We start from the raw sequence: 15,912 nt of genomic DNA on the forward strand, positions 1-15,912 counted from the left end.
GTCTCCCATCCTTCCTTGCATTAGGTTTTGGGATGTACTCATAATGCATGCCTAGATTCACCACTTTGATTGCATTAAAAAGAACTGGCAGCTACTCATACCCATCCTCCCAGTCCCCATATATTATCTTCCATGCTCGCTGCTTAGCCCTCTATGCTTTATCATAAGTTATCACATATCCTCTATACAACACCTCAATAGTCCTGATAATTGTCCTCACCTTCATGTTGGGTTCTCCTTGCAAAATTCCCATCAATCGCTTGGCAATGAGGGTAGATGTCAACTGCCGATGCCTCAGTGTCAGCTCATAGCCAACACAATTGTGTGGCCCGACAACTTTTGTAATCTTCCATTTTTCGATTACCTGTTGCTTCCTTGCACAAACCCTCCATGGGTAGCGTTCCTTGTCACACACAACTGTGTAACGGTGCTCCACATATGAATACAATACCCTATAAGGCCTCTTTCATATCACTGCAAAAGCCTGCAACCACCTCTTCAAAGCAGGGAGGTCATTAAACACCCTCCCATTCTCAATTACCATGTTAGGACCAGCCTCAGGAGCTCATCATCACGTCCTTCTACAAACGCCTGATTGGAATGAGTAAGATCGCTGAACTCGTGAACTCTAGGATCACGACGGCCGGGAAAGATACGCCTCATCATCTCAACATCACTCTCCATCAGCTCTCCAACAGGGCAATCATCATGAGAATCAAGAACCCTAGCCATCTCATATGGCTCTGAATCATGCATAATTTCAACACTATTGGAGCCATGGAATCCATCTCCAAAGTGCACTTGCGCAACAACAGGGGGCACATCCACATTCTCAGGAATGTCTCCTACAACATCAGTAGAGAAATGAGGAAAGAATGAAAGAAATAGATGTAAGGAACGGGGTAAGCTCCTAAAAACCATGCGTTTAAGACACTTACTTGGATGATTGTGTGTCAAAGAGATCTCATAAGGAGGATCTGCCACGGAAACATGAGTCTGACAACCATCTCCAACTACCGCATTGGGGGCAGATTGAGCATCGGGAACCATAGGTGCAATCTACATATGCAGATAAGGTTCCAGAATGGGAGGGTCGATGTGTGCCTGATGATCCATTGCTGGGGTAAACCCATGAGGGATGGGATCAACTAACACTCGACACACAACCATGTCTAAACATTACAGCTGGCTCTTGATAGCCGATCTCACATAGTTCTCCCACTGATCCGCACAACCAATTGAGATTATTCACCTGAATATGTTGGGAGGAGAACCTAGGTGTAGTACACCATCAACTGCAATGCCATCATCTCCAAGGTAATGCAGCTCCTCTCGAGCCCTTGCAACCATCTCACTAAATGAAGGCCTATCATTGAATAGCACATGCACGCTTTGCATGTCAACAAACTCAACATATCCATAGTGATCGCTTTCAACGGTGCCTCCATGATATATGGTGACTAGGTTGTCCATCTAGTTCAAACATGTAACAAAACACATATCATTTAGTTCAAATTAGACGATAGATAGTACCTAACAAGTACTTTCTAACTACAAACTAAGTAAATAAGATAATAACTGCGTATATATATACAGTGTACTCACTAAATAGCTAGATCATATGTAGTTAACTAAATATGTAACTACATATCTAAGTAGCTATCTAACTATATCTATGTACCTATGTATCTATGTTTCTATCTAACGACATATATATCTCACTAGATCACTAACTAAATCAACTACCTGAGTCATCACATTAACTAGTAAATAACAAATGCCAACTAAGTAGGTACATTGCATATTCATAATTTTTACCTTTCCAACGACTGATCCACAGACGTCAATGGAGTCACAGCAGACGATGGGCGTGGGTCAGGCCGATGATCCGGGCCAGCGGTGGCACGGCCGGGCGCTGCAGGTGGCGGCGTCGGCGGTGGCGTGGCTGACGATAGCGGTGGCGCGCGGCGGGCACAGGATGGCCGGGGCTCCACGCGGCGAGTCCAGCTCGACGAGCGCGGGAGGCATGGTGGCCACGGGCGAGGACGACGGTGGAGGGCGGCAAGGCGGGGCGAGGCCGGCGGTGGAGGGCGGCAAGGCAGGCCACGGCCGAGGCCGGCGGTGGAGACCAAGGCAAGGACGGCGGTGGAGGGAGGAGGAGGGCCGCTGGCCGCGGCGCAGGTGGCCAGCCACGGGCAATGGCGCGGCGTGGCGCGGGAGGGCGGCGCGGCGCGACGCGGGAGGGCGGCGCGGCTGTGGGGCGCGGCGCGGGGTGGCCTCAGGCGAGGCGGCCGGTGGAGGCAAGGGCACAGGCGGCGGCGGCGGCGGCGACGGCTCTGCTAGGGTGAGAGAGGGAGAGGAAGAGAGGCGCGGGGCCCATAGGTATTAAAGGCTCGGCGCCAGAGTGACTGGCGCCGAGCTCACTACCATGTCATCTACCGTGTCCAGAAGCTCAGCGCCAAAGACGCTGGCACCAAGACGTGTTAGCTCGGCGTCAGCATCAATGACGCCGAGCTAAGGGTCCATTTTTTGAATTCTTTCCGCCAGGGGTCTATTTGTGAGAAACTTTCAAAAAATGAGCTAAAATATAAAAAATTCGGTAACTGCGCACGCTTGGTAGTTTTAGACTAAATCATTCTAGTCTTCTAGATTTGTAATTCAGATCCTAGCACTTCGGAATTCTTAGATTCTTGGTCCCCTCTACCATTCTCTCTCCAAAGATTTTAGATGACCTCCAATTTTTATTTCCTAAAAGTGCTAAAGTGGATCTCACCAGCGCTAAGAAATATGAAATATTTAAACATTATTAATCTTTCTGAAACAACATAACACGAGCTCTGCATACTGGGTGAGTTGTCTGCTTTGTTATCTCTACATATGTGGTTCATATCTGACCCTAAAGAAAGGATTATTGTCCGTTGTGGAGGATTCCAATGTTTCTGAAGGAGTTTTACTATGTTTGCCCATGCCCCTGCTTCTGCTTCCCTAGCGCTAATGGCCAAAAATTCTATGGGGACTAAGCAACGACTCTAGTGGTGTGACCGAGGTAGGAGGGGCTTGAGCCCCCCCCCCCCCTCCCCCCCTCCCGCGGTCCCAGTGGCTGATCTACCCATGCAGTCAAATCTATTGTTAGTGAAGCAAATTCGAATCCAAATCATCCGATATTGTAGATCACAAAAATATGCACCCTATTCACTTGGGCTTGTTTGGCTTATAAGCCATACTTTTTCAACCAACGAACAGTACTTTTCTCTCTCACTAAATAAGCCAACAGTACTTTCAGACATAGCTTATCAGCCAAGCAAGCCCAAGTAAACAGGACGATGATGGTTTGGAAGACAATACTGATTTCATTTCTATAGAGTTATGCATGCAGTTTCCATTGTGGATAGATGATTTCATTGAGAAACTTAATTAGTGTTAGATATGTCTCGAATATGTCTACAGTTTGGTTATGCTATGACTTAATTTGTATTAGGGGCTAGATAGAGTCGGAGTCGAACCCTGTACGCTAGGGTGCCACAAATATGAGGCAACCCTGTTGTAACCATGAGATGACTTGATAGCTGGTTTGGACGGTGGCGATGCCACGGGAGCGCCCATATGCCGTTATAGTTGTTGTTTTATAGGGAGGAGGGCCCGTAGTCATGCTCCGAGGATGTAGGCACATTGCCGAACCTCGTTAAAAAACAACGTGCCTTGGTGTTATTTTCGTCTACTTATTTTCTTATATGGTAATTATACTTTCACGTTCTTCAGTTACCATTTGAGTCTGGATCTTACTGTGCACTCTAACAATTAGTATCAGAGTCATGTTCGTAAAAGAAAATCGCGTGGAGGTGCGATCGATATGTTCCACGATGCTCAAGGCTTGCACGAGTGGTCCGGGAAGGACGTGGAGCAACGTGGAGCATGGTGGCGATTGAGGACTCGAGTGGTGGACTGGATTGTTGGAAAATCTGAGCAAGTGGATTGAACCATCCAATGAGCTACAATTAACAGGGGAATGGAGATCAGGTTAATGACGACAGAGGCGGACCTACCATAGGCCCAGGGGCGGATGTACTGTAGATGCATGGGGGTACAGCAGTACCCCAAAATTTTTGTAAAAATATTAAGTAGATAATATCTAGAACACTTTATATCAAATAAAAATAGTGAAGGGAATTACTAGCGTCTAGACGTCCGGACGCCCCGCGCATGCTGCTGCCCTAGCCCACCCACCCGTGCCTACCGCTGCGCCGTATCGCTGCTGAACACGAACGTTCATTCCTCGTCTGTCTCGCCCCACCCCCACACGCCTACACCGCTCCCGTCCACCTCATCGCGCACCGCACACACACCCCGGCAACGCTCGCCATTCCTTCCCCCTGACCCCCTCCTCTCTCCACGCGGGCGAGACCCGGGAGCCCAATGAGGACGAGCACGCCCCGTTCGCAGAACGCCAGGCGCGTCGTGCGCCCTATCTGTCGGACCTCGGCTCACCACGTCTTTTCCCCCGACGCCTAGACCGTGCCCCCATGACTCTCTAAACATACCTCTGAAACACGAAACACTTACAACATGAAACACTTGAATGCAACATAAGTCTGAAGCAGATGAAATATTTGGAACATACAGTGCAACATATGTGTGAAACATGTGCAACATCTAGATAAAACCACTTGCAACATAAGACAAAAAAAACTAAAACATTTCGAACATATTCTTGTAACATATGTCTGAAAGAAACATGTGCAACATTCAGATCAAAAATGCTTGCAACATACGTCTAAAATCGATAAAATATTTTGAACAAACACTTGTAACATGCCTCTAAAACACGTGTAACATATACAACGTACCGATCTACTTTTGCAACATCCATATAAAACACTTGCAATATACCTCTAATAACATCTGAAACACAACGTACATTTGTAACATAGAGGAGGAAGAGACCAGGGCCGGTTAATTCCGGCCTCGAAGTGGGAGCTGATGCCGAGGAACTAATATGCTTCTCATGACATTGGGAATGACTATCTTTGCATGAATGTCGACGAATTGTATCCTTAAATTCGTACACCTAACTATTTTATCGTCATTGTCTTGTCATATTATATCATTATAAAAATTGCATCGCTTAGGTGCGTACCCCATGTTTAAAATCCTGGATCCGCTATTGCCATAGGGCGAAGTGGGGCGGTCGCCCTACCTCCCCTCGGGCGGGATTCCAACCCCTGGGCCAAAGGTGGCTAGCGCAACTGGCAGAGCGCAGACGCGGAGACTGCAAGGCCGCTCTGAACTTCTGATTTCGAGGTTGAAGTCGATGGTCGAGCGGTGCGGGCTGCTGGTGCCTTGGTAGAATCGTGGGCCTTGGACTGGGCCGTCTGCATTGGCCCATCGAGAGGAGAGGCCTTAGGGCAATAGTCGCAGGCACATGGTAGCCGCTCCCCACTCCGACTCGACTCGAGAGGCGATAGATAGCAGGGGGCGGTGGCGCCGCTCGCGTCTGCGACGGCGGCCGCGCTCCTGCCTCCTGGCTTCGGCCCTCCATGGCTCTGCGGCTCCCGCTCCCGTCCAGGCGGCCCTGCTTATTCAGGCCATATGACTTCGGCTCAAAAGAGGTTCCTGCTTATTCTGCGGGAAGATCACCAAGCTTCGTTACTATATTTTTAGATCTACGGACGTTGCTTAATTCAAGCCATACGACTTCTATTCAAAAAGGTGTAACGAATAAATACGAATGTCGGATGTATACTGGATGTTCATGTTATTTATATACTACGACAATTGTATGGATGAAAATATGAAAGAGATCAGGGATTTCGTAAAAAAAGTCAGGTCAAACTCTTAATTGAGGCACATCAAATGACTTGAAGTCATCTTGTCACTGCTCCTTGCCTTTAATCTCACAAATAATTTCACGTACACCATCCAGACCCCAAGCTAAGTACGAGCGCCTTGCCTTAACAAAGAGCAGCAAGTTCAGCGGGTTAAATTAGCAGAAACGAGCGCAAATTTACAAGGCAGAAACATCTTTACAATACTGGCTTTCCCCAAGACTACCTGAACAAGCCGTTGCCTAGCTAACAGTAGCAGCAACACCGTACCATTCTCATCTACAGAGAATGCAAAAAATGGATGCTGATCGTAGAGTTTGCACAGGGCGCCTAGACTGCATCAAACGAAGGACCAGTTGACGAAACAGAAGGCGAGGCAGTGTACGTTGCCATCCTCACCAAGAACTTTCCACGCAACAGCTTGCTCATAGGAGACATGGCGGCCCATCCCAGACAAGCACATCCCGGCCGGTAGGTACGCATAGCCCTAACAGAGAAGAAAAGCTCGATTATTTGTTTCCAACACCTAAACATGACACAGCCATCCTTTGGGCAGTGAGAGCAGCAGATGTACCTGTTCCATCAGTTTCGGAACCTCCGCGTGTAATGCCTTTCTACCAGGCTCGTCAAAGATCTTGTCCAGGATGAGATCTTGTAGAGCAATTAGAGTTGTTTCTAACATGTCAATTCCCATCTGGTTGCCAAAAGTAAACACAGGCTTTTCCTAACAGAATATAGGACAGAAACATGTGAGCCAAGAAAAGTCTGTCTTGCCATGTCAAGTTAGCTATAGTTTCTTCTACAGAAACAGATGGGAATCAGAATACATCCCTACAAAAGACCAACCAGCTTTGATAAACACGTGTGACAGAGAAACAATTACCTTGAAAGAGCAACACAAGACAGCGTCCTGATGATCCCAGAACATTCTCAGTAGTGATTCCCCAGCTTGATCCGAGTGGCTGACCAAATCCACCCCCAAGTGATATCTGCAAACAAGAAGAAAGTTCATTCATACAAGTCCATGTTACACTTACCGTGTATGCATTATCCCCTTACAACAAACAATTCTTTGGATAGGACCCGAGCAAAAGTGGACCAATGTTTCTTCTTAATATAAATAATAATCAGGTCTCCTGCAGTGTTCAAGAAAAAAAAAAAGTGGACCAATGCACAACCAGACCTAGGAACAACTAAGTGGCTTTATAAGAAGAAAATAGGGTACCCAAATTTGCCTTGAAGAGGACTCAAACTTGGGTGGTGAGCATACATCCACACCCTTAGGGCCTTAACCATCTGAGCTAGGCTCAGTTCCTAAAATGGACAAATACACTTACCGATAGCTTTGGCAAATCCAGTGAACAAGTGTTCCAGCTTCAGGGAAGCCAGAAATTATCTTCTGCCCAGTATTCAAGCCAGACTGGGAGGGAGAAATAGCTATTGATACTCTTTGAACAGCAGAGACTATGCTTCGAACATATTGACGGGCCATAGCTGCAACAGTATCTTGGAGATGTATTTCATAGGGAAACTGAAAGGCAATTGTCAGCACAGATCGCAGGTTGCAAACATCATGAGATCCATCCACTGATGCTTGTTGTGTGGTTGCACCAACTTCAAGGCTAGAGGCCAAATCTAACGTTCTTCCAGAGGATAGTCCATCCTGTGGAATGGAAGATAAAGATGTTTAAAAGCTAAACGTGCGAAAATAGAAAACATACTAACATAACAAGGTGGGGAAAAATAGTGTGGTTTAAATGCAGATAACAGACATGTAAAAATGTATTACTGTGGTGGCAAGAAAAGACAAGGCATGACTACAGTGGCGATGCAAGTAAATGAGCACAAACTTTATCTCCAACAGATAAAGAAGAAAGAAACACTCAACTGTTTTTATGTCCAACGGGATAACACGGAAGCCTGAAGAAATCAATGGAGCATCATCAGGGAAAAGCTCATCGATTGGTGCAAAGACAAGCTGGAAGCAGGATCCCATTGATTTCTCGTCTATTCCAGTGCAAAGCTGAAAAATATTCAACTCAGAGATTCTGATAGTTCTTTTTTATAAGGGAGTCCTACAATACTATAATTATGCATGGCTCAAAAGAAATGAGAAATCCAACAGGCATATCAATACCCTAAAATTGACACGGTAAAATTCCATATGTATCAAGTGATTAGTCCTAGTAATGATTTGTTTTAACTGTAACTATGTTAGCACCAATTTGTAGCAAGCCGGCAACAAGACTGCACGTGAAAACCCTACAAAGCAGATTATTATTATTACCTGAAGCAGATGGATATCTCTTGATAAAAGGCCCTTGTCATGTGTAAGAGTCTGTCCTTCAAGCCAAACAACTTCTAAGATCTGCATATTTATGATAGGGAACAATCTGATTACACGCATCAAAAAAATATAATGCAGCAGAACACATAAATTTCTCTTTCACACCTGTAAATTATGTATTATTTTGTCCAAATACTATGATCTGGATCTAAATCTGATTACACACATAAAAAAATATAATGCAGGAGGTGAGCATGCCATGCGATCACAGATCAGGCACAAGGCCACAGTGCTGGACATGCCGAGAGGTGTGTGAACGTAGGTGCAGCAGCAACACACGTACGGTGACACACATAGATGAGGCAGGACAGGTCGATGCAGATGTTACGAGGACATGGGGCGGCGGCGATCTCATACATTGATGATGTCAGAGGCTTGTGGCTAGTGGCGGCTGTGCTAACGTGGTGACCAGGACGGTGGCCACACTCACAAGAGACGCGGCGTGAAGGGAAGGTGAACGCAGGTGTGGGTCTGTGGGATGCAATGGCATGGATAGGGCGGCAAGCATGACCAGAAAGAAAAACAGCAGCGCTAGATTAGGATTGGAAGTAGGCAGCGGAAGGAGTCGAAGTGGATGGGAGCCCAGATTCATGGTACCATCTAGAGAGACAGATGGGCAACACCACTCTTTGAGAGGGAGGGGGTTAATATATATAGCTTCATACAACTTGTGTTACAAGTATACAATCTCTAGTCTGTACAGGTAGTTAGGCTATACAATCTCTAATGGTAAGCAACAGAAAATCTAAAATATTTCCAATACTGAGTAGACCGTGAAAGATAACAGCACTTGCAGCAAGTCTTAAAGTTTCCACGGAAGGAACTGAACATTACCTCCTCATTCTCCACCGTGTGAGCAAGGGGCATGATGATCTGGCTCCCAGAAAATCTCATAGGCCGCAACCCAGGAAGGGAACAAGGGCTTGTTTTCAGCGCTGAAGCTGAATATGCATCGAAGTTATAATCTGCCCACTCAGACCGATGTTCCCTCAGGAACCTAACAAGGACTGCTGGTGGAACACTCTGAAATAACAAACAATGAAACAACAATATGTAAGGACACAACTATATATTTTAATCAACCAACAGGTTGTTCAAACTATATATTTGAATGAACCAACAGATTGTTCACAAGGGTAGACACTTTCATCTACTTGACTATAACTTCCAGTATTTATGGTTTCCGTTAAAGGCCAGCAAAGCAAAACTTAGATGAACTACTAGTGTAACAATACCACTATATAGAACCCAGCGCAGACGCAAAATAAGTCACAGCCAAATGAAATTCATCAATTCATGATACTAGATCTTCTCGTATGGCATCAAATTAGCTATTTAATATATTCATATCAAGATTTAAAAGTGAACTATTGCCTCGATACTTTTAGGCCCCAATGATACCTCCAGGGGCTCCAAAAGCTAACTATTATAGGCAGTAGTATATAGCAACGGGTAACTAATTTATGTGAAATTAGTGCACTCTCACCTGCAGCAACATGGATGCTTTAGCACAGATGATACCTCCAGGGGCTCCAAAAGCAGTTGCAGGATTGTTACCGCTCCTAATCTTCTTCGAGTTGCAAGCAATGATAACATCTTCTATGCCATCTCCAGCCATAATGGACCAACCATCATCATTGAAACCACTTATAGCATCATTAAAGCCTCTAGAAGCGAATAAGATTGATGTTATAATAAACAGCATGCTCCTCCCAAAGAAAGGTGCTGAGGATGCAAGAGTAATATCGTTATCTAAGACTCACCTACTCAGCCTCTGACTAAACGTTCGTAGAACAGCTGGTTGCCTCCCCATCGCATATACAACCTCTCCACTTGTTTCTTGAGCAATTTGTCTGAGGTGCCGTAGTGCCTTGATAGCAACAAACAGTGTAAATTACATAGGCAAACTATCATTTATTACCTCCTAGGCGGTAATAGGAGAAATAAGGAAAATAGCTTCCTATTAGATCTAATATACATGCATGATCTAACTTACCTATTTTGATATAATGTGACGTGGATGAGATCTAAAGTAGTTTATAACATGTTTATTTTTGTAACATGAAAAAAATCAGTAGTGACTTAGTCGTAACAATTTTTAAACAGGAAAAACTAACATGATCCGCAGCGATTTTTTCAGCAGTGATCCACAACAAAGGGAAGAAACTGGTACAGTTCTGATCAGAGTTCAGGAGTAGAAATGAAATTGGCTTAGTACTTTTGTCAGATTCCAGCTTTAGTACTCAAACATGATTCAAGTCAGTGCAAAACATATATTTATCTGTTTGAGGATCTATGCGCTCATCATGCGGACCAAACGAAGGAGGGGGATTTCTTTTTTTCGTTACCTGATCATGGCCATGTTTGGGGCCACGGTGCGGCAGTGCGCTTTTCGGTATCCAAAATGCGGCTAATAACTCGCAGCACAAAAAAACACGACCGATAGTGTATTCTCGCAGTCGCTGTGTCTACCGCAGTTGAAATAATCAAATAATCATCTGTACCGCAGGGCGTTTGGCATGATTGTTTATGATTCTCGCAGTCAGCTGTCTAGGAATCCGATTATAATCGGTCCCAAACGCGCCCCATTCAGAGCAAACAGGGAGGGGACCAAAAAAATATGTATTTGCGTGCAGACTTATGTGCGCTCATCAAGCTGTGATCCTAGGAATTTATTTTTCTTTACCTGATTATTTAGTTGTTCCATATTTTCAAAAATTAAGGGCTGTTTTTTTTTTTTTTGAGGTCTTACCTCCTAAGGAGGTAACCAGATTACCAGTAGCAAGGCCTAAATCCATCACTCCAAAAATGCAAATAAGAGCTACTTGTATAGACATTAGACAACAGAAAACATAAACCATAGATGTTCGTCTTTCCTCAAGGAGAGTAGCTCCCACAGTGATAAATGAATGATGAATCAAACTCCACATACTTGAGGTCCATGAATCATCTCATTTATATTCTAGAAAGCAAAAAACAACAAGAACCTGGAACACGATAGCACTATTAGCCAGATTTCAACACTTATGTGTATAATGTGAAAATGCTCAATATGATTCTGTACACACTAAGCCTCGAACTACTACATAAATTTATTATACAATATAAATTGGTTTAAGAGTTATTAGAAAGGTGGACATTTTTTACACATGCTACAAATTATATTATGGAATGTCAGATATAACTGTAGATATGGAAAGGTTGCAATAACTCACTGCGGTTGTCATCTTCTGAGCAACTACCCTAGACGACTCATAGAGGGGGCGAAGAACTTCAGGAACACTCCAAGCCTGTAAAATACAGTCACACTGAATTGGTAACTAGATGAAGGAAATTTAACATCAGTGTAACAAGCATGTAGAATTTGGGAATCATACGTCAAGGTCCAGATGGTCCACTATTCGCACAATCGAGCCCCCACCCTCACATTGGCGAACTAAATAGCCACTAGGAAGCATCTCGGCTCTTACAAATTGTTGTGCTGTGGCAGCGCTTTGACCATCTCCAGAACCACTTAAAGATCTCTCACAAACCTGAAACATACAGGAACACACACAAAGTAAACAATAATTCATTTCAGCAATTTACCTTGTTAACAAGTCAAGCAAAGACAAAGTGTTCAAATCTATACGCACCACAAGACTGCCATCCTCCATAGTGGTTGTGTACCTCAGTGTCCAAAAGTCCCGTGCAGGAACTAAAGTAGTAGGAGCATACATCTGAAGGATAACCCAAAAACTACATATAAGAGCGCTATTATTCTTTAACAAATGGAATGATCAGCGAAGTATAGCTAACCTGCATGTAAACAAGTTCAATAGGTCCCGCCATTTCCAGCTGGTAACATTGTAAAGACTTCAAGACTCCGACAATCACGGAACCAAGATGGGCGGTCTTTCAAGATTTCCACAATCTATCAAGCAAACAATCATAAGAAACCTCCAGATAATTTACAAACTGTATGTCCAAAAAGTTTCAGAAAATGTTGATCAATGTCAACATGGCAAGTTACTTATAAACAAAATATTTGGTAAAGAATACTTTGATGTGGCACCTAAGCCACCAGTTTTAAAGATGTTAATTGACCAAACAAGCACAGACACAATCTTAATCCACACATAATGCTTAATTTGCGTTGAGGTACTTAAAACCTCTCTAAGTCTCGTCTTATATAATTCTAGATAAAGCTTAGTTGTAGCTTTGGAATATTATCGTCTGTATCACCGCCTGAACTACACCTTTCATCTATACCACCAGCCTTCTCAATGACATGTAGAACCAGACCCACGTGTCATCGGATAGCTTGGTGGTGTTGATGAAGAGTGCACCTCAAACAGTGGTATGGATGAAAAATTCCCTATAGCATAATACAGGTACAAGAGTTTCAATGCGTATTCATGTAAATCAACAGGTAGAAATTCTTGAGGTAATATCAAGTTCTGAACAAAGTGCTGAAGCATAAAGCTACCTTTGTTGGTTCTAGGTTCACCAGACCACAGGCACGGGCAGCAACACCACGGCCACCATGTGAAATAGGTCACAATACCAAAAGAATCCGGACCAGGCTAATCACAGAAAAAGAGATCGAACGTAAGCATGTTTCAATCAACTTAATTTTCATGCCAGAGCATGGAACATTGGAACCTCTAAAGTTACTAATCAATCCACCTTCATCCCAGGCATCTGGACCCAATCAATAGCAGTCCCTGTAGCCTTTGAGAGGAACTCTGTCAAGGTCTCCTCTGCAATTGAAAGGAGCCTGGACCAAAGGGGAAAAAGGATTAGTATAAACAAGTATGTTATTAAATCCTACTAAAGTGAGAAAGTTTCACGGCAAGCTTTGGTTTATTTACCCTGATGGATTACTCGCATCCCTTAGGTTTGCAGGAGCGGTCACATTTGAATCACAGCTGGCATCATTTGCTAATGACGGCTGTAAGCAGTGAAGAGATGGTATCAGAGGAGAAAAACAAAAGGCAGGCAATGGACATGCAGATATGCAAAACAAATGTCACGATATGGCTTCTGGTTAACAAAACCAGGGCTTACATTCTGCAGCTGCCTGCTTCATGTAGCGCATTCTCGTGAACCAGCTGGGAAACCTGCTTCTGCAATCGCTCATTCTCCTCCATGAGAAGCTTGTTCATTGCAGGTCAATTTTCTGTTCACGGCTTGGAGCCTCGAAGACTCCTTCCGCTGCTTATCACGGCACCTAATACCATGAAAGAATGGAAGCAGAATTCAGCTAAAGCGGACAAAAAGAATCAGCATGGCTATAGTACAGGACCGCCAAATCAAGAAGACAAACTACGTTTTGGCCATTTGGCCATTTGCTCAGAATAGCATGGAAGACACCAGGCTTGCACAACACCCCCCATCTGGGGGTTCATGCTAAATTTCTACGGCTATCATAACTCTTCCGTTCTACTTCTACCTATCGCATCATTACGATATATAGAAACAAAAGGATTCATCAAGATTCACTTCGTCGAAGATAAGTTCCAACAGATTTGCTGACTAATTGACAGAAGACGGTGGGCGCTCACCTCCGGTTCTGGAACCAGACTTTAATCTGCTTGGGCTCGATGTTTGAGAGGATGGGGCACTCGCGTAGCAGCTGCTGCCTGCGCGCGGAGCTGGGCTTGGGGCACTCAGCGTACACCCGCTCCAGCGCCTCCACCTGCTCCGGCGTGTACCGCACATACTTGCCCGTGTCCTATCCCGCCCTTCTCGTACCCGCCGCCGCCATCGCTGCTCCCGCTCCGCATCGCTACGGCTGCTGCCATCGTTGCCCGGCCACCGAGCACCACCGAAAGAAAAAGCTCCAACACGCAGGCCGTCCTCTCCGCCTCCGACCACCACTTCCCTTCGCTCACCTTCAATTCCACCTTCTCACAGCGATCAAAACCTGCGAGATTGCAACGAAATCGGTGTTGGACTGAAATGATTTAACCTGAAAAAAATAAATGCCGGCAATTAACAACCCTCCCTCCATCCATCAGGCAAAGAAACGTAGAAAAGTAAGCAAAGTAGACAGCTTTTGGCTTGAAACCGAGGAAGGAAAAGGGCGGCCACTGCAGAAACAGAACACGCAAATGTGGCCGATTAGCCGCGGCGGGAAACAGGGGACCGAGGGAAACGACGCTGGAAGCAACACGATTCCGCAACGCAAGACGAGATTGCAGGCCACAAAAATCTTCAACGCGAAAGATGAGCGGCAGTTCAAATCCGCATTTTTTTTATCCCGCCCATGTTTCCCACGCAAAAGCAGATAAAAGCTCAACAAAAAGATCGTTTGACAGAGTCGCAAGAAATCCAAAACAAAAAAGAATCGCAAGAACACGCAATGGCTCACGGCAGAGGTACGCGAAACGGGGCTCTGAGGAATGACGCCGTCACCTGTTCAGCTTTCCACGCGCGCGCGCACTAGCGACCGAGAGACGCACGAGCACCGTCGCCAGCTACTGACCGGCGTCACAGCGTACCCCCGCGCAAACGGCCCCCCGCGGTGGTGCCCGGAACCTCGGCCATCGACTGCAAAACACGCGGGCACCCGCCCAGCGACGCCTCCCAGAACCAGCAGTGCTCGCTCGCTCGCCCGCCGGGTTGCCGGATCCCGTCGAAACAGAAGCAGACGACAGACGAGGAACCCAGCGGGTTCAGGAGGAGGAGAGAGAGGAGACAGGAACCGAGTCGCCGAGAGCGCCAAAAGACGAGCTAGCGAGAAGCAGCAAGAGGAGAGACAGTGTGGCAGCACTGCAGCGAGCTACTCCTCGCTACTAGCAGCCTAGCACGTCTACTGTGAGGGCGCACGAGAAGAACTACAGAAGCGGTGGAGAAAGCTGAGGACGGAGGACGGGGGACGGGGGGAGGGCGGAAGGCCACACGCCCACGAGAGCAGCTGGACTCGGTGCACGTAGGGCCTGTTTGGTTGGTGACCGCCAGGCAACTCAGAAGCCAGGCAAGAATGCCAGGCGTCCGATTTCTTGGGCTTGTTTGCTTTGAAGACCAGGAATCTTGCCTGGCCCAGGCACCTCACCCAGGCCGTCGATTTCCAGCGCCTGGGGCTGGATCGACCTGCCTGGGCGGGTGCCCCCAGGCCAGGTCTTCATCCAAACACGCCTGTGGCCAGGATGCGTTGCCTGGCAGGCAGCCAGGGGCCAGGGCATCATCCAAACAGGCCCTACCCGAAGCTGGGCTGGAGGTGGGGCGCGCGGACTTCGTATAGCGGCCGCATCCCGGGCAACTGTTTGGCTGAAGAGGATTTTACACGTGTATCATTAAAAAAGTTTGTAATTACATATAGGTTATTAAAAAAATTGACCGTACACATATGCCACCGTTTTGAATTTCTTTGCTCTTCAAGCCATTCCGTCCGTTTTTCTACTTAACGGTGTCAAACCGACAGGTAAAATAACTATTTTACCAACGGTGGGGTCCGTTTGCCAGCCACCCAAACTCTCTTTTTTTCTCTCTCTTGCGCCTCCGTTCCGCGCTCCCCATGCTCCTGCTCGTCGTCGCGGCGCAGGCGGGTGCTGTTGCTTCCTCTTCGCGGTGGTGGAGCTCGTCGTGCTCGCGGCCGTGGGCGTGCCCCCTGCGCTGTGCCGCCGCGCGCTCCGTGCCCGAGCGAGGTACAGGCATGCCTCCCGCGCCGCCGCGGCCAAGAAGGAGATGGCGGGGATGGACAGGGTGACCAAAGGGGAGCTGCAGCAGCCGAGGCGGAGCTCCCCCGTGCACACCGAC

General features: G+C 46.3%; 1 protein-coding gene and 1 pseudogene across 1 annotated transcript; one reads left to right on the forward strand and one right to left on the reverse strand.

Moving 5' to 3' along the window:
• Positions 1-1,846: 1,846 nt before the first annotated feature.
• On the forward strand, positions 1,847-3,976 carry LOC136536620 (glycine-rich protein DOT1-like). Its single transcript, XM_066528853.1, has 2 exons — positions 1,847-2,344; positions 3,803-3,976. The coding sequence occupies exons 1-2, from the start codon at positions 1,847-1,849 to the stop codon at positions 3,974-3,976; spliced, it is 672 nt and encodes a 223-aa protein (XP_066384950.1).
• Positions 3,977-5,822: 1,846 nt separating this feature from the next.
• On the reverse strand, positions 5,823-15,042 carry LOC136525083 (homeobox-leucine zipper protein HOX9-like; annotated as a pseudogene).
• Positions 15,043-15,912: the final 870 nt, after the last annotated feature.

The sequence above is a fragment of the Miscanthus floridulus genome, chromosome 2 (assembly GCF_019320115.1).
Source record: "Miscanthus floridulus cultivar M001 chromosome 2, ASM1932011v1, whole genome shotgun sequence".
Taxonomy (NCBI): domain Eukaryota; kingdom Viridiplantae; phylum Streptophyta; class Magnoliopsida; order Poales; family Poaceae; genus Miscanthus; species Miscanthus floridulus.

Excerpts from the sequence above, each read along its gene's own strand:
- LOC136536620 (XM_066528853.1), top strand. The coding sequence starts at position 1,847 with ATGGAGTCACAGCAGACGATGGGCGTGGGTCAGGCCGATGATCCGGGC. Across the intron at positions 2,345-3,802 it reads GCGGCGACGGCTCTGCTAGG|TATCAGAGTCATGTTCGTAA; the intron begins GTGAGAGAGGGA and ends TCTAACAATTAG.